The sequence below is a fragment of the Acromyrmex echinatior genome, chromosome 3, assembly GCF_024713525.1.
Source record: "Acromyrmex echinatior isolate Ae372 chromosome 3, ASM2471352v2, whole genome shotgun sequence".
Taxonomy (NCBI): Eukaryota; Metazoa; Arthropoda; class Insecta; order Hymenoptera; family Formicidae; genus Acromyrmex; species Acromyrmex echinatior.
In genome coordinates, this window is record NC_141854.1 from 14,568,656 (window position 1) to 14,588,798 (window position 20,143).

At 28.6% G+C, this 20,143-nt stretch overlaps 1 protein-coding gene across 1 annotated transcript in view; it reads right to left on the minus strand.

Moving 5' to 3' along the window:
- Window positions 1-19,465, minus strand: part of babo (TGF-beta receptor type-1 babo) — a 41,857-nt gene extending 22,392 nt beyond the window's left edge. Inside the window, exons 1-2 of the mRNA XM_011061865.2 lie at window positions 18,422-19,465; window positions 9,425-9,539 (exon numbers count right to left, since the gene is read on the minus strand). Of these exons, the coding sequence (XP_011060167.1) occupies window positions 9,425-9,539; window positions 18,422-18,512 (206 nt within the window). The 5' untranslated portion in view covers window positions 18,513-19,465. The remainder of the gene's footprint in view (window positions 1-9,424; window positions 9,540-18,421) is intronic.
- Window positions 19,466-20,143: the final 678 nt, after the last annotated feature.

A 20,143-nucleotide genomic window follows, 5' to 3' on the forward strand; every position in this document is an offset into this window, starting at 1 on the left:
TTCGTTATTGCTACGCGAAAGTATCAACTTTAGCTTTCAAATTAATTTTATTTTTTTTGTATGATTTTTCATGTATGTATGTAATACATGGAAAAGACATTTTATTCCATCTTAATATTGCATTTTATAGAAGGAAAAAGTGTCTTCGTACTTACATAATATAATTAAATCATACTAAATCAAAATATGAAATTAACAAAATATAATATGAAAGATTGTAACAATCTCATGTTGCAAAATGATGTTGAACAGTGTTATTAAACATTGCCGGGACTTATTGGCACAATTTTTACAATTAAACTTTTAAACTTGTGATTAAAACATATTGATATGATAAAGAAAACCATTTTCGACATTTCCAGATACGATTCTGTGTACTTATATTATGTAGATTTTATGTAGTTTTTATGTAATAAATGAAATACAAACATGCTACATTGTAATCAGCTTTAGAATGCCTTTATAATGAGATAAATTGATAAATATCATAGTGTAACTTATTTATATAACATTAAATTAATGACTTCACATTAAATTAATAAAAATATAATAGATATGAAAAGACAGACAATAGACATATGTTCTTGATAAAGATTATATCTTTTAAAGTTATTTTGTAATGATCACATAATAAAATTACAAAATAATTGTTACAGAATAACAAATGTAAATTATTTTAAATGTCGCTTACTCTAATTTAGAAATATTAAATATAAAACATTTTGTCAGAGTTAAGTTGTACTTTAACTCTGAGTGTTTACGCACTTTTCGTGCATGCGATGCAGCAAATCAAGTTAAATATGAATCAAAGCCCATCCTTACATACAACTAATTTCAATTAGTTTATTGTAATTTAAGGTTATTACTTAAAATAATATCTCGTATAACAATAGAAACTTTTTTTTAACTAACACTTACATTTGTTTTCTCAAACTGAAAAATATTAATGAAAAATATTAAATAAACTTTGAAATACTTAAAACTACAAAAATTTACTTGCCTTCTCTTAATAAACTTTTTTCTTTTTTTATTAAAATACTTGTTTAATTAAATAAATCCTTAAAAAAGTACTTATATTATAAAAGAGACATAGGGGTAACTATTTTTTTTCATTGTTTCTTTCGCCATAAATACATAAACCAATGCCAACTTGCCTCTTATGCCAACAAGCCCCGATCTTTTCTTAAATTGATTAAGCAGATTGGTATGGATCTATAGATAACGAAAAATAACTAAAATTCCGAATTCAAAATACAGCAAGAATATTTTACAAATTGTTTTGCAGAGATAGAGACATATAGAGAAAAAAAAAGAAAGTGAGAAAGGAGAGTTGCAGTTAAAGCCCGTGCCACCTGCAGAGTTTTCGTAACTTCCAGGTCTGTTTGGACTATACCTTCATTGTTGCTAGGGTGTAGCCGAGGTTTGAGATCCTTATTGCAAAAATCCTTACTGCAGCACTCGATGACGAAGGTCGTGTTTCGCGCTTCGCTCGTCATGCAGAAGATGCGCGGCTCGGGCTGCGACGCCGGCAGGTGTTTATTCACGCACCTTCAAGCCGATTTTGCACCAGTTTCAAAAAACGAGGTGAGGAGAACTCGGGATAGCGCGCACGACGCGTTTGCATCGAGGCACGAGATATCAAGGAAATTTGTATTATGCGGTTTCACGGCAAAAACGCAAACGGGGATCCGATCCCCTGGTAGCATGACAAAAAAGGATTAGCACGCTTCTAAGGCTGCGTTCTAAGCCTGTTTCTATTTATCAACATTACCGATTATCTTCTTATGTTATTTAATATAATTTAAACACATTAAATGACACACACAAAAAATGAAATGTTCACAAATTAAACTTTTCTAAATTTTAAGACTTTTTTATGAAAATACTGTACGTACATAATTAGGATTTTTTTAAATTTTTTCTTGTTAAATAGTCTTTTTCTTTCACTTTTGGATTAGTACATTCTTTTGAAATGTCTTATCTTTTTAAATTTCTTATTTCAAATTTCTTATCTTCTCTAAAAATTTTTAATATTTTGATTTAAATTATATTGTTTTATCATGCTACCGAAACTATTGAGAATTTCTCCCAATTCGGTCAAATCTAATTTGTTTGATAATACCGACTTTTGTTATATTATTTGCCTATGTGATGGCAATTTGTAGTTAATTATTATTATTCTTAAGAATTTTCTTTTTCAGTGTTTGAATAGAATAAATTTTGCTTGACTCTTGTAATAATAGGATATCAATGTGAAATTGAAAGTTTTGTTTAATGATTTAATTATTTAATTGTATAATTGTATATTTACATATACTATAAATTAAATGATAGTAACGCGATAATATTTCACTAGGTACGTGCACAAGTTGGGAAACGCACCCATTTAGTTATTCCGCGTCACAATCCATAAATGCGGATATTATCGAGGGAACAGGAGATCACCGAGCAAACTCCAGCAAAATTGAAAGAAAAATACTCAAAAAACCGGGAGAGGATGCGAGAGCGGGAGCTAGTAGTCGGGAGGAGCAAATCCGCAACACCGTGCAACTCAACACACTCTCGTGATACCTGACATGTGGGGGTAGCCAGTGGTAGCGTATCTTCGTGATTCCTGAAATTCTGCGACTCCTGTCGGGGTAGCATTGGGGGCGTACAATACGGCGTATATAACGCGGAGACCCGCGTCGACTCGCGACGCGAGTCTTTCTATCGATCGGGTTTGTTCTACTACAGTAACCCCGGCGAACTCGAGAAAAGGACAATCTCGGTTCGTCGAGAAACGCGTCAGATCGCCGGAAACGATCTTCAAAGCAGGCACATCTCGCACATTCTGAACAAATTGAACTCGGCACAGCAAAGAAAATGTGGGTTAGGGGCAAACGGTAGACACTACAATGCAATGTGTGTTAGTTGGATCTGTCAAACTTGGCTATAATTCTACGAAAAAGCGCAGTATTCCACATACTTATAAAAACTGTTATTTCTTTATGTATTCTTTATGTCTCTTGCACTTTTGAACTAATAACTATAAAAGCAACACACGTATGTATGATAAATTATTATTGTTGCTATAGTTATTAATATATGTTTAAGTCTTATAAATTATAAGAAATTTATAAATAATTGATTTATCTAAAAATTATGTTCAGCGCAGAATAAATAGGTAATAATATTGTATAAATTAATAATTACTCATGATATAATGAAATTAATCTAATAATCTAAATCTATATATAATATTTGAACACATTGTTCAATGTAAGTTTATAACAAAATCGCAGTCATGCTTTCATATTCAATTTTATTGCTTTTACGTTGATTTTTCATTTCCAGTATAATTTTATAAATATTTTTTAATAAAAAAATATAATTGATTTCTTACTTATTGAGTAATTCAACTGCCATTACTATCATATTGAACATGCTTTTTTACGTAATAGCTCAATTATTACTGGAAGAACATTAAATAAAACTATCCATTTTATAATGCTCGAAACAATTGCAGTTTCTTTAATATTTCTCGGATATAAATGTGTATCATTGTCACGTAAAATTTTATTCGTAATATATGTATGTAAATCGTACTTCGTCGCGACATGCGCGTCAAGGTGAGCTACAATACGCGTCGTGATTCGATCATCGTGAATCACTTGCGGACTTGCCGGGCACGAAATATCTCAGACGGTCTCAGTCGTCATACATATCTTACTGACGCAAATACTTGCTGATTTGTGTATTCGATCGCGTGGTAATTAATTCCACGAGACGAGCCTCCAAACGGCATTAGTGTGCGCCAGTAACGCGAGAGCATGGAAAACAGAGTCAAAAGTTGCAAACATCATGTCATAAACGTATGAAAAAATATCGACTTAAACAAAAATCAGAATTTATTTAAAGAATAAAAACAAGAGATAAATGTCATCTTAATCTTTTATGCATAAATTTGAAGAGTAAAGTTAATTCGATAACTGTTTAAATGTAAAAAAATATTAACATTATTGCAGTAGTATTTTGTGCAATAAAAATTATTTTAAATGTATAATAATACGATAATTTTTAAATCAGATTCATATTTATATTAAATATATTAGAAAGTATAATTCTACTGTTATTAAAAAAAAACAGTCATGCGGAATAAAATTGTTAAAAAATTGATAAATCTTATTGTACATTATATAAATAAATTAAGTGTATCTAATACTTTTGCTCATTTTTAATTGAAAACAAATTGCATAATAAATATAAATAAAGAAAACATATTTTAGTTAAAACATATTTTACAAAGGGTATACAAAGAGTAAAAACAACATACGATTATTATTTAAAAAAATAATTAATAATATTATTCAAAAGATTTTCTCATTACATTTTTTGTTGTCTCTATTTTCACAGCAATTTCGCAAAAATTGGTATATTGTATTTAGTTAATTATAATAAATGCCTGTGCATAAAAACAAATAGATCTGATTCAAATTATAAATATAAAACTTTTCTAAAGATAAACGTATTAATATAGACATGAAATCAAAAAAAAATTGAATGGCCATTCAGTTATAAACATATAATAAATATTTTTATCACGTTGTTATTTCTATAAAAAATACGATAATTATATTTTATACAAGGGCATATTTCTCAATTGCAAAAAAAATTCATTACCGATATGTAATTTTATTTATTTAGAGACGTTATTTTTTTCTGTCGTTTATTCTTGTTATTTTAAAAATCATGCTGTTCACTCGATTTTTGTAGGGTTAATTTATGACATTACATAGTAATGAATAGTTAAATTATACACACAGGTATACAGAAAGTAAAAATCCTCATTGATCGCGAACCCTTGGAAGAATACCTGAAGATAATTCAGACGAGTTGGGAGATAGTAAAACTGGGTATAAATTCAGGTTGCAGAGGTCTTTATCGCAGCAAATCCGCGAGAGATAGATGCCTGGCTTGCTGTTGCAGAAACGGGGTGCTTCCGGCGGCAGCCAGTTGCTTCGATCGAGGCACCTTTTACAACATCACAATCCTGCTTTAATCCGAAAAACTCGCGCATCGATCTTGATTGATATGCCGAAATTCAGAAATTATACATGTATAGAGACATTTTCTTTTTGTGAATGATATGTTACAAGTCTTGCGCCGATTAATTTATAGTTTAAATTTTAAAAGCATTAATTAACTATCTTTTACAGAAATATAAAAATATTACAGAAATATAATTTATATTAGCATATTTATATTATTATTAATATAAAATGAATTTTAATGTAAAAAAAACTAAGGTTTGGCTTTTTAACCCAAGAATTTTATTATTTCTTCCTCAAGAAACTACGATTTACTTATAATGTTATAAACTGCAAATTTCTGGTTTTCCTTTGCGTTATAATTCCAATTTTCTACGATATGCATATATTGATTTTACACATATATTGATTTTCTACAATGCAGTATAATTCTATATATTTATATAGAATATTTATATTTATTATAGTTTTTACGTAATAAAATGTCTTTAAAAAGTGGTATTTCTTGTTCTATTTTATTTATCTAAAAAATAAATAAAAATGTCTGCGACTCCCTCTTTGACTTTAATTTATTTTTGTTAGATCGATGTATTTTGAAATTTCAACACATACGACGCGAATTCGCATTTGCGACGCGACACGTCAATTTATTTTGCATTCATGCGATCGCATATAAAATTGCCTCGTGCTGCTTTCACGCTATGGCCGGATCAAGTAATCTCGGTCGCGCTATTTTCAATGCGATCTCCGGCCGAATTATCCGAATTATCCGTCTGGCGCATTAAGCATTTAGGAGCCGTCCGCACGTCTGCGACCTCAGATTGTCGCATTGGTCGGACTGTCTCGGTCGATCCTGTTTGATTTTAAGAGTGCATCGTTTTCAAATCGGGATCTTATAATTTTGACAATTATTAAAATATAAATCCATATCGCGTCTTCGAGATTCTGTCGGAGTGTGTAATGCGTTTACAAAATTCAAAAGTACACACGATTGACAGATGAAACAAAAAATTTCTCGAGACTAATAAGTATCAGTATAATTAAATATTTATTTTTGAAGAATAAACAAAAATTAAATCAGAGAAATTATTCCAAATGTAACAGAAAAAAAATCCGAGTAATAGTTCCTATTTAAAAAGTCAAAGATATCAGAAATAACTTATATAAGTCACAATAATAACTTATATAAGTCATTATTAGTTATTATTAAACTACACATTTTAAGAATAGAATATGTAACTATTTTGACAACAAATCTTATGCTTTGTAAAATCATAAAAAGATACTGCAATAGAGAAGTTGAATTTTATATTAAGTTCTTATATAAATTATAAACTTTCTATATGTACATAAATATAGTCTCATAAAAACGCGTATAAAAAATTTTTTTATTTATATAAAATTTATATCTTATGTATTGATAGAACGTTTCCAGAAGTAACTGGTAAACAATATATCTAAAATCAAGAAAATATTTATATCGTGTAAATACAATGGGAATAGATTAAAATAATATACACTACATCACACTGATTTTATAAATTACACAACATATTTATATAAACTATCGATTTAAAATGGAAATTATAGAAATAATAAAAATGATGAAATTAAATGTTTAATATTTCTGAAATGATATTGCGAGACTTCTGCATAGCCACACAATATATTAATTACATATCCTCTATAACATTAGATTTTCGTCCTATATAATATACCATCGAGCATCATCCATGATAAAGAAAATGTCGATCTTCATAAGGTCGGAGGTCGAGTTTGCAGTATACTTCAAACACATATTGCGTTATCTTTTCAACTGTTGACCTTTTCGATCATGGCGAATGTTTGCAAGCTTTTCCAAAGCTATTGTAAATTTAGATAAATACACTTGTACATCATTTGCACATAAAGATACCAATAAAATTGCTCTGTAATGTCAGATGATAATAACGAATAAAATTGCAAAGCTTGAGAATTAACTTTTCATATTTGTAGAATTACAGTCTTTGGTATATTACACAATTTTTAAAGAGACAGAATTTTAAATTAGAATTGCAAACATATATTATTAAAATACAGATTTAAAAAGCTTAAATGATGTAGTTAAAGATAATGAACATTTAAAATATAATTCCACAGACATAATCCTGTATAATGTTACAGTGATTTTTTTTATAACAAGTACTTTTCATTATAATTGTTCCAAATAAAATTTGAAAGATTAAAGAAAGGTTATACAATACTTTTGTCGTACAATACTTTTATCTAAGTAAAGTTATATTGTCCTTTTCTTTCTTTTTTATCATTCACTCATAAATGTTTATTTCAGAATAAATTCAAATTAGATATCTATATAAAAAGTTTCATTTTAATATTTCGCATAAGTATTATAATACTTCTTTTTTATATTTATAAGGATTAAATTTATATAAATATATCAAATCATATAATTTTTATAATTAAATTATATGATTTGATATTCTAAGTAATTATTCTCGGTTTGTCAATTATTCAAGTAACAATATCATCAAAAGATCTTTTTTTCTTCACTTTATACTTCTTAAAAAAAACATTAAATTGCATTGACTAATACGTGTCACATTCGTCATAATAAAAATTCATTCATCCATTATAGTATTTAAATCGATATTTGGAACAATTGTTGAAAATGCATCGTATAAATTTCATTTTTAGAGATACCCATTCGTATTTTCTATAATGCATTTAAAAAATGACAGCCTCTAGTTACAACAGTGATGCAGTGTCGTCTCATCTGTTTGGATTGAATTGAAATTTGTATATGGCTACCCCCACGCTTGCGCGTAAGAAACTTCCTCGACGTATTCGAAATCGATACCGCGGAAGTAGGGAAGGTAACATCGAATTTCGCCCCGAGTTTGCCCTGCGATCGATCGCGACCAGAATTTCCTTGGCTCATAACAATCGAACTTAAAGTTTTGCCACGCATCGCAGCATTCTGTAGCGTTACCAACGCGACGACTAACCGACAACAATAATTCGTTTCCGCCGAAAAGGGCGCTAATCATGGCCCGGGCGAGAGCGCGGAGTGGAAAACCGGCTAAATGTTCATTCGTGGAAACCAGAGGGCATCGATCGCAATGTCGAATTAAGTGAAACCACCGAAGGCCGTCGTTCAATAGATATGCTACACGGAATTTCTCACGAATGATCAATGATCTGAACCGTTAAACGCATAAGTTTCATATGTAATAAACATTAGCGTAAGAAAATTCTAAGTTAATACTCTAGCTATTTAATATTTCGATAATGATCCATCAATCAGACAGGTGAAGATGTCTCTTAAGGATCGTTAATTTAAAATTTAACAAAAAAATGCTAAAACGAACTAAGTTCTATCGATATAATAAAATTTTAAAAAATATATACATATATATATATCTATATATATATATATGTGTGTGTGTGTGTGTATAATGATAAAAAATAGAAATTTATAAAAATAAGAATTAAAAATACATCATTTATATTCATGTGTGTAATTTTTTTTGGGATACGCACGCGCGTGTATATTATCTATAAATTTAAAATTTTGTAATAAATTCTAAAAGAAAAAATGTTTATAAAATATATTTATAAAATTCTCGACAAAATATAGAAATATATTTTGAAGGTAAAAAAATCTATTAACGCGAACAAAAGCTTATGGATGTATGAAAACATAATTTAATTAAAAAGGAATATAATTAAATGTCAAGAGAAAATATGTAAACATTTAAAATAAATTTATGCATTAATAAGTTAATAATTGTAAAACAAATAAAATAAAAAAACAACTTAATAAGAAAAAACTTTTGAAACAATTGCATATCTAATTACACAATTTTGTAAGTTTTATATTTACTTGATTGTACAGTGTTGTCGTAATGTATTATAATCTATCAGCTTATACAATAAATATTGCAGATAACGCGAAGAATCCGGATTTGTTTTATTGGAAAAATTTAAAAAAACCTGCGCTAATATTAGTGTCATTGATCGCTTACTAACATCGGTCCAGACTATTCGATTCATTATATACCATCAATTTATGTCAATTATGAATGTGTTGAACCTTTTTTAGAACGAATTATACAGGTTTTGCTACTAATTGATATTGTAATAAATCATTTTTTTAATATTCATAGTCTGACCTTAATTGATTAATCTTCTGAAAACTAACAAATTAAATAATAAGGTTTAGTAGTGGAGAAAATAAATAATTTATGGAAAATTGGAAGAATTTGCCGGTGTCCATCAAATCCTATTTGATTGACAGCAATCTATCGGTGATCAAGAGATGAGCCAATAAAAAAGGATTTCGAATGTAAATCGCGTATATGCTTATAAATAATATTAACATGCAAATACGTTACCTTCGAGCATACGAAATGACGTTATTTTTCAGGCTCGTACTGGCAAAACAATAACCATCGGTTTCGCAAGTGTAATTTGTTTTCGAGCATATATCGCAATAGCACTTCAGATTTCCTAAAATCAAAAGAAATGTATTTAAGTTGTATAAAATCTAGGAAAAATTTTAATTATCTTATTTTCTTATATAAAAAATATATTTTTTTCAAAGTTTTTATTATTAGATTAGATATCATGCTTTTCCATAATTTTCAAGTTTTTATTTTAAAGTTAAGTAGACAAAACGTTAGCGATGCCAATAATATTAAATTAACAACCGATTTGGGACGGTTACGATAACTGTGATTAATTAGTGGCCCCTCAAAATAGAAGTTATTTTTGAAAACATTTTTAATAAGGAACACCAGAAAAATAGTAAAATTCCATAATCAATATTTAATTTAATAATCATAATTCGATTTTATCATCAATTTGATAATAATTTTTTAATAAACAATGATTGTCGATTAAAATGTTCTGGCAGTTATTCAGGACATTGACCTTGACAGGATATATTAAGACTCACCTTATCTCTCCCCCCCCTCCCTCCCTTGCTATGGGGCGCACGACTTTCTACGCGAAGCGACTTCCATCTCCTCCCCTGTTACGGGGTGCACGACTTTCCACGCGAAGCGATGATTTTTTTGGTTTATAATTGTTAGTTATTTTAATATCTATTGGTTAAAAAATTTTTTACTATTTTTCTCGTATTCCTCGCTAAAAATGCTTCCAAAAATCACTTTTATTTTGAGGGCCATAGTTATCGTAATCGTGTCATGGATTTGATTAAACTAAGTATTATGAATAATTACATACTTTACTTTTTTTTTAAAGTTTGTGAAATTATAACTTCAGAATTTATTTTAAATTAGATATTACCAAATAGATATTACCAAAATTAATTTCTTTTATTAATTGTATTTTTTTAAATTTCTTTTATAAATACACGTACAATTATTCTATGTCATAATTTGTTCAAATATTGTTATTGGTTTATAATGATATAATCACATCAATAAATATTAATGTGATCATAAATGTACATGGATTAATATTTTCCTATTTTCCTTTTCTGACGTAGACTTTTGCTATTAAGTATATATATTATTTGACGATATCGAATTCTAGAAGTGAAATAACTTTCGCGAAAGAACGCTTGCATAGTTCAGTATGGAATGAAATAAATATAGAAAGAAAGATATTCTCATGAAACGCTACATATGGCACTTGTCACAATTGAGAGAGGCAGTTTATTTTACGATAATATAACATCGTGAGTTTTGCAAATATTGACACACAAATTTTAAAATACATTAAATACTTATCAATTCAAGTTACCCTTTGAGATAAATTTAAAAATTCTTACAAGCAATGTTTAGTATGTAGTCAATTCAAATCATCAGAAACATTTAAAAAGGAGGATACTAAAAATCCACAAATTCAAATACTGAAATTATTGAAATTTTACAATAATCAATTTGAAAATTGTATTATGTTTAATTTATATACAAAAATACGCGTTTAAAATATAACAAACTATAATATATAAGATATAAAAATCGAACACTAAAGACAAAACCAAGAGATTTTTAAAATATAGAAATTTCAAAAGAATATAGAAATATATATATATATATATATATATATATATAAATTTGACAATATTATATCAATTGATAGTCTTGATACTCTTTATATGCTTTTTGCTTGCCAAAATGAAAAGAAGAAAATAAACAACGCGTAAAAAATAACAGAGAAGAAAACCTTAAGAATAATTACATATATATTGCTACTTTATAGAAATTAATGTACATCTGCAATGAATGTGCGAAACTTTAGCATTATGTGTTATCATAACTTCTATTTGTATAATTATAATACGAAATGTAATTTTTATATATAATAATATATTAATATTCGCATATTATATTTATTAATTTTATATACACGATATAATAATAGATACTGTTATAAGATACATATTTAAACAAAATTTTATATGTCAAAGTTTAAGAAATAAAAAATCTAGTCAAATTGTAAATATTCACACACACGCGCACATGCAATAAATTCCTATATACATATCTTAAATGTGGTTGAAAGGATCCAATACATTTCCTTCATGAGTATATATGTTATTTACTTTATCATAAATGAATTATAATTTCTTTTTGTAATTTACTAACGCAAAATTTAATTATTATAAAGAATAACAAATGCTATCTGCATTAGTACTAATAAAAAAAATATAATATGCGTTTTAATCCACAATTATTGTTTTTACTATCAATTAATATAACAGTTTTGTGATAGGAAAAGTACTTTACCTATTAATAGATAATTAATTCAAGTGATACATAATTAATTCAATATGGTCGTGTTGCCGTCACACGATTTTTTTAAATCTAATTTACAATTCAGCACTTAATATAAAAAAAACACTGTCGCAATCTTAAATTCCGCACTTATAAAACGATCGTGTTTGAAAATGCAAAATAATGTTTCTATGCAATGATGTTCATAAAATTTTGAACTTTATATTTAACATCAATTGATGACATTAATATTAATTTTCTAATTAAATATTGATATCCATTAGAACTGTTTAAAATTTTATTTAAGTAAAATAATAATATGCATTGTGATACATGCACTCAATATTTTATGCAAATATGAATTGTAAACAAATTTCTCAAAACTGAACATTAAATAAAACAGTAAATAAAATCTCTTACAATTACTTTATATTATGTAAAGAGCAATGTAATTATTACTTTATATTATGTAAAGAGCAATGTAATTATCACATTTTTAATATTAAGCGACAAAATAACTACAGATTTTGCAGAAGAAAACCGGTCAATCGTACAGAAAGTGTCAATAGTAATGCAATTATCACGATGTTATGCAATTTATCGTAATAAATTCTTTAATGAAACTGAAATTATATACACACACACAAACACACACACACACACACACAATTTCCTGAAAACTTTTCGTAATATTCTAATTTTTAACATTCAATATAATGTTAATTAAATATAAGTTAAAGTTTAATTATTATTTAACTAATTTTAATTTGAGATAATTATTTTAATTCTTCAAAATCTTCCTTTATTTTTTATTTTTAAATCTGATTTAATAAATCAGATTTAATAAATCTGTAATTAAATTTGTTATCAAATTTTTATCGAAAAAGTGACAGAAAATCTACTTTATATTTTTCAAAGAAAATTCTAATTAAATAAAAATATAACATCTTTGTGATACAGTATGTTAATTTTTCCTTCTTAATAAATTTAATTTAACTAAGGATCTTATTAGAGACACTATTGAATAATAAATTATTCATCAATATCAAAAACATAAATTATAGTAGAAATAATTTGTTACAGCCGACAACCTTTTGTGGAACAATTTTTGGAATAATATGTATTTTTATTATAATGTCTCATGACAAGAGAAATAGGGATGAATATTTTTTTCGCTATTTGATATCGATCGAAATCGCGTCATTTAACCTCCCTCGTAGGAGAAAATATTATAACTTCGACGTTTTACTAGACAGTAAGTTGACGTGCTTGTTAAATATTATCTACGTATTGCATTCGATCACAGATTACAACTGAAAGATGTATATGCATGTATATGATAAGATATATATATATATACACATATTGTTGAGAATATGGCAACATTGTGCAACGTATAACGGTATTTATCAGACGTTTTGCGCTAATATGGTTTGATACGTTACTATAAATAATAATTGTTTGTCCTAGATTTTACAATGCTCTTACAATTACTATTGTATAAAGCTAAAAATCACATTTAAATTTATTTAAAAATGTAATATATGTACACTCTGTCACATATACACATAAATAAAATAATAAAATAGAAACTTTAAAATATTATATATTATTTATATATTATTATATTATAAGTATTATATTATTATAATATTATTATGTTATTTTATTTTGTTAAAAAATTTATGAATTTCCTTTATGTTTGGCTCATCTACAGCTGCTTTTACTAAAGCATCTTCTATAAGAGACATTAGTCAATATTTGCGTTTACATGCGCACTGCGTTAGGTCATTAACATCGTTACAACGATAGCCAGTCCTTTCCTCGAATCTTATGATCATTTTATCAAACAACCTGCAAACGCTAATGACCCGTAAGAATCTGCGGAATAACAATGCATCGATAGAACGAAGAAATGACTGTGCATGCCGCTTTGACTATCACTTGCAAGAACATCAGAGCGTGTGCTGCTTTTTTAATGAGATTTCAAGAGCTTGATTTACATGCACGACAATTACCAAACATTGAATCCATCAAAGTGGAACCGAGCATTGTAAGAGGAAAGAATATAACGAATATACTAGAGAACGAATAAAGTATGCGAGGGATGATTCAGAAAGATGAAAAGTATATATACATATGTACTTGCGTATCTAATTGTAAGAGATATAGAAACATGACAAGAGCACCTTTCATTATATCATATTGTTAACTCGAGAATGCTTCTGAACGAGATCTTTCTTACTGCAGCAATATAAAACAAGTATCAAGCATTTTTTAATATTATTTACATAATTCATTACTTATTTATATTAATATTTATTTAGGTAAATACTTTCTAGTTAAGCAAAAAGAAATATATTCTTGTTAGTAAATTGTGATAATAAAAATTCTTTAAAAGATTTAAATTAAATAATTTAATTATTGTACTATGGATAATGTAATTATTATAGTAAATCAATTTGATCGTAATAAATTAACAATATTATAATTAATGTTGAAAGCAGTAAATTAATAAATAGTAAATGTTATAAATTAATTTCTTTTCTCATTATACAAGCCTCATTATAAATATTAAAGTTGTAAATGGTATAAATTTTTTTCTGATTATGAATATATAAAATGTATACAAATTCAAATTAATTATATTCATAACAAGTAAAATATTAAAAATTAATCTTATTATTATAATATACACTTCTAATAAAAGTAGCTAACAATCTATATTTATGATTGTTAAATAAATATAATTAATTCACTCTGTGTTTCAGAAAATATAATTTCTCACGTGTCGGGGAAATAATAATACACATATCTATTAGATGCTGCTTAAAAGTTGGTTTACGAATACAAATAAAAATTGAATAGTATTTTCCTGCAGATTTGTTGATTAGAACTAGACAGCAAAAAAAGCGATGTACACAGATCTCGGAATATATCTTAATTAAATATGGATATGAGATACGAATGCAGATGAGGTAGCGATATGTACATATATGATACATAAATACGTAATATAAATAAATTTACGTGATCGCTGAGTTCACATTTCAAAAATAAGTTTGCTGAAAAATAATTCTCATTTGTCATATAATTATTTAAAATGTTACGTATCTACAGCAAATAATTAAATATTAAAATCTCTAGACATGAATCCTTTCTTAAATTCTGTCGTAAACTTAAGCAATATCACGATTGAATATCTTGATGATAACAGTACGATAACAAAATATCGATATCAAATTAAAAATATATTGTTTATACTTTATTTAATGTATTTTGTGTGACAAATAAGAGACTTTAAAAAAATTTTTAAATTATTATGATAAATCTTAAAACCTCTAGACATTAACCTTTCCTTGAACTCTATCTTAAACTTAAGCAATATCGTTATTGAAATACTTTGAGAATATATATATATATATACATACAAAAACACATTGCATTAACAGAATTTCGATATCGAATTAAAATTGAAAATAAATTATTATTCATTTCATATAAAAAAGAAATTATCATTATCTAGAGTAATTTATATATATATATATACATATATTAGGTGTTGGAATTAATTCGTAGCGTTTTTTAATGAAAGAATGTTATTTATTTCACATGAGCATTAAAAAATACATTAATGAAAGTACTTCCCATCACTTGTAAAACGCTACGAATTAATTCCAACACCTAATATATATATATATATTTTTGCAGATATTTTTAAAATAAAAGTAATATAACATATAGAATTTCTCTGACATCATATTTTAATTATTTTATTTTTATTCTCTTATTCATTTAAATTACCAAATACATTAAAATAATTTCAATATAAAATGACGATGTTGATTTTATATTACTTAAAAAATGCAATTTTAATTTTGAAATTATTTTGCAAATATTCTTTTGTAAATATGTTATCTGAAAATTTAAGAACACGCAGTACAAAAATTTAGCAATCTAAAAATTTCAAAGATTATAACAATGCTCACATACAATAAAGAATAATGGTTATCTGGACAATAAATAATAGGTCCAACTGCTAACATGCTTAATAATTCTCACGTCGGAATGAACACATGAGGCAGTTGTTTAACATAGTAAACAAGAATAATTACGCGAGGATAACCATCTTATCAAGCAATTCTATTTCTGAATTAAATAGATAATTAAGTCATGCAAAAAACAATATCTTTTAAAATACAAATTTTTCATTGGAATAAACAATTCTATTTTTTATAATAATTTTGTATAATTGATTCTGCTACTAATTTTGATTTTTATTTATGTTAATAATTAAGAATTAGTTGTAAAAGATGACAATTTTAATCTTTTTATAGTTTGACAAATAAGTCAAATTATAAAGATAAAATGCATGTACTATCATAATAAACAAATTTTACAAAAAGAGAACATCACATAAATGAAATTTATAAGACAATATTGAAAAAATGCAAAATGTAATAAATCAAACAATCATCATCTTAGAATAATAGAATACAATATGATTGGTTGGTAGCTTTTATTTTTCTTCTTCTTATTGTAAATTTCTGTTGTAAAACGAAGCATTATGATTTGTAATTATATTATCCAGTTATCTTAAGATTTGTTTTTGTTTTTCATTCTTATTTTAATCTCACAGTCGAATAATATCTTTCTACTATAAAAAGAAATTCTCTATATTATACTTAGGATCCGAGAATTAAACCTGAATCTTTCTTGATTGGTGCTTGATAGACTGCTCTATTATTAAGCTATCCAACGCCCCCAGTATACCGGAACACTGAAGGGGTAAATCGTGCTCCGATGCGGCATGGCTCTTGAAAACAGGGTCGCGAAGAACGTAAGAACCGAATGCACCGGCTGCTCACCCTTCCGCATGCTTTTCAGACCTCGTGCAGCAACGAGATTAAACGGCCCTTCTGTACATCACGGCGTGGCACGTTACTTACGCAACGTTATGTGCGCGCCGTTGAAAGGGAGAAAGAGGGAGACGAGCGAGATGGAGAAGCGAAACGGTGACTGGAACGGAGGGACAGAGGAAGAGACAGAGACGCGCGAGCTACATAGAGAAACGATAAAACGAGTACGAGAGACGAGGCTCGAGAAAAATATAGAAAGAGAAAAGAAAAGACTTCACGCACACACGCACGCAGAACGCACACCGTGGCCGAAGAATCGTCTACAAAGTACAACGCGTGGGACAAACAGAAGTGCGTCAACAAAGAGGCTCGCCGAAATCATTATGTCTTTTCTTTTTTAACATCGTGATTTTCCTTCATTCGTATTGTCTTCCAAGCTGACTTTTAAACGTGACTTAAAAATAACTTTGAATGCAAGTTTAGTTGTTCAGTAAAGTCAAAGTGTTCAAGTATACACATATTCAATTCCTTTTTTGTCATAACAGTGACGGTCGACGATCTGAGAGTATATATCGAAGGTTAACAAGAATCATTTTTTTAGAATGGATGTATTCCTTTTTTATTATACATTCCCCTTCCTCAATTTCAATACTTTTAATTTAAACTTTAATAAACTGTTTAAATTAATTCGTACAAATGTTATTAAGTTTTCTGAAACTGAATTGAACGTATCTATAATTTTTAAGTTATAAATAATAGAAAATAAAAAGTTTTTAATGTAATAAGTATTATTAATTTAAATTAAGAATTAAACTTTTTAAAATTTTTAATTAAAGTTTAATTACTTCTTAAAATTAGCGTAATTAGATGTTGCACAGAATATAAAATATATAATATCGAAAGAGGCATGAGTTTACGACTTAAAATAAATAAAAATAATAGAAGAAATTGTTTTCGTATAAGGTCTCGTTTTCAAGAAAAAAAAACTTTGAAAGTTAATCAAGTACGTATGCACTTGACTTATATTTAACGTAATAATATGTAATGTGATAACAGACGTACTGTATAGTTTTTTTACTATCAGAATTAACTGATTAAATTAGTTGACTCTTAGGAGCAGTTAAGTGAATTTGTGTCAAATGAAGAATAATTTTTTTTATTTCTTACACACTTATTTCTTATTTAATTGAAATATTGTTGAAAATGTTGGCCGTTGATATATGAAGTTGTTCTATGAATTTAATTAGAATAGATTGTTTCTCTCTCTCTCTCTCTCTCTCTCTCTCTCTCTCTCTCTCTCTCTCTCTCTCTCTCTCACTTATTCTAACATTTTTTTCTCCTTTTAATTCTTCTTTTAAACGTAAGAATAATTTTACATTTGATTAATTTTAAAATTCTTTTCCTCGAAAACAAAATTTCATTTGAAAAACAATTTATTCTAACTCTATTATTTCAACTTATTTTAAACTATAAGTCATTACTAGCTGTACCTCCTGTATAATATTTTGACTAAGTCATGTTATTTCAATTAAATTTTGTCAACATATTTTTTGCTGTCAAATTCAAATTTTATAAAAGACTTTATAAACAAATTTTCTAATTGGCATAAACAATTACAATTTTCACATCTTGAATCTACATTGTCACATTAACGCATTGAATAAACGTGACTTTGTGTTTAAAACTATCGCGTTCAAAATATATTAACTATGAAAACTCTTTAATCTCTGACAAAGTATTTTTACGAGATAAGAATTTCCACTTTTCCAGTGAGAAGAATATATACCTGCACCGTTCACAGGATACGACGCGTGGAGCAAATAGAGGAGCGCCAGGGCGAGGAGGCTCGCCATGCCACCGTCGCGGACGCCTCTCATCTTTCCTGAGCTTCCGCGGGAGCAGCCGGTGGTCCGCCGTGGTGATCGCGCAATCCGCTGTCGCGGATCCGCGAGGAATCGTTCTTGCGACCGAGCGTCGAAGACCGCCGGCCTTGGCCGCCGCGGCTCAACGTCGATCGCTGGATCGCGCGTGAGACTCGCGGACGGCGACGACCGTTGCCGCCGGCCACGGTATCATCCTCCGGCGACCGCGGGGGTGAGGCGAGGTGCCGCCTCGCCGATGAGACACTTGTCACCGCGGTCCGTGCCACTGCCGATGCCGCTGACTCGTGGCGCTCACTCGCATAAGAGCGCTCGCGTGAGAGCACTTGCCGCTTCTGGGAGCGAGCGCGACTCGCTATGCGTACCGCACGCACTACTCTGCCTTGTTGTTTTCCTGTAACCGTTGTTGTTCGAGCGTATATCCCGTACAATCTGTACACCGTTCATACATTGTCCGGAGCGAATGTCACTCCGGCCACACCGCTCGCGATTACTCCGCCAATCGAATTATGTGCGGAGATTGTCTCGCTTGAGACATTAAAAAGAAGGCGACGATTTTTAAAGATTCGGAGCGATTATTTCGCACGAACGACGATTTCTCAGATACACCACGTCGTTCGACGTCGCCGCTGCAGAAGGCGCGCCGCCATTTTCCTACCGACAGGCCCGGCCTATTGCAAATTCTCTTCGACGAACACGCCGAGAAACACGCTCGTGTAATCAAAGAATTTCACTAGTAATCCACGAGAATATCACTGATAATCGTACATCAACAGACTTAAAATTTGTGAAAACAACGCTTCGTCGTGCATCATTATCGCCGTCGTCGTTGTCGTCGGCACTTCGCGACTTCGGCGCAATCTCGACACAACTGTCATGCGGATCGCTCGCTAGAGCTCTTCGAGCTGATCGTTGGACAGCGACTCGTGCTACTATTGTCGCTACTGCTGTTGCTCCTAAAGCATTTCATGAAACACGTCACTACCTTCCTCAGATTCGTATATAGCTGCTCCATTTTCGTAACTTCATTTTATGGGCGTATTGAAAATTAAGATAACGCGAAAATCGAATGAATTTTGATTGAAGTAATGACAATAATTATAAAATCTAAAGAAACATCTTCTATCTATTATATTATAATAAACAAAAATATAATATCTATTTGTTTCGAATTGACAATTCTTTAAAATATCGTAAAAATTGTACTTCGCGCATAGTTTGAACATTGGAATAATAAATAATTTAAACTAATTAGAAATACAGATACTCTAAAAACATTGTTAATATTTTATAATTTGTATTGAAATGTACGAAAAGTATAAAAATGCGCACTTAATTTTTTAATCGATCTGTATTACAATTATTAAAAAATTAAAGATAAAATTATAGATATAAGAAAAAAGATATTAGTTACAATTTTAACAAAAATTATTAAACAATCTGTTGTTAACGATTTGATTATCAAGCATAAGTTTTCACACTTTTCTTTTTACAATTTAAATTGCAAAGCACAATAAATTTACTTTTCTATCAGAAAATTTTTATTTTCCAACATAGAAAATACGAATCTAATTTGCAGATGTAAGTTCTTGCATTTAATATTTCAATATATTTTATTTCTTCATAAA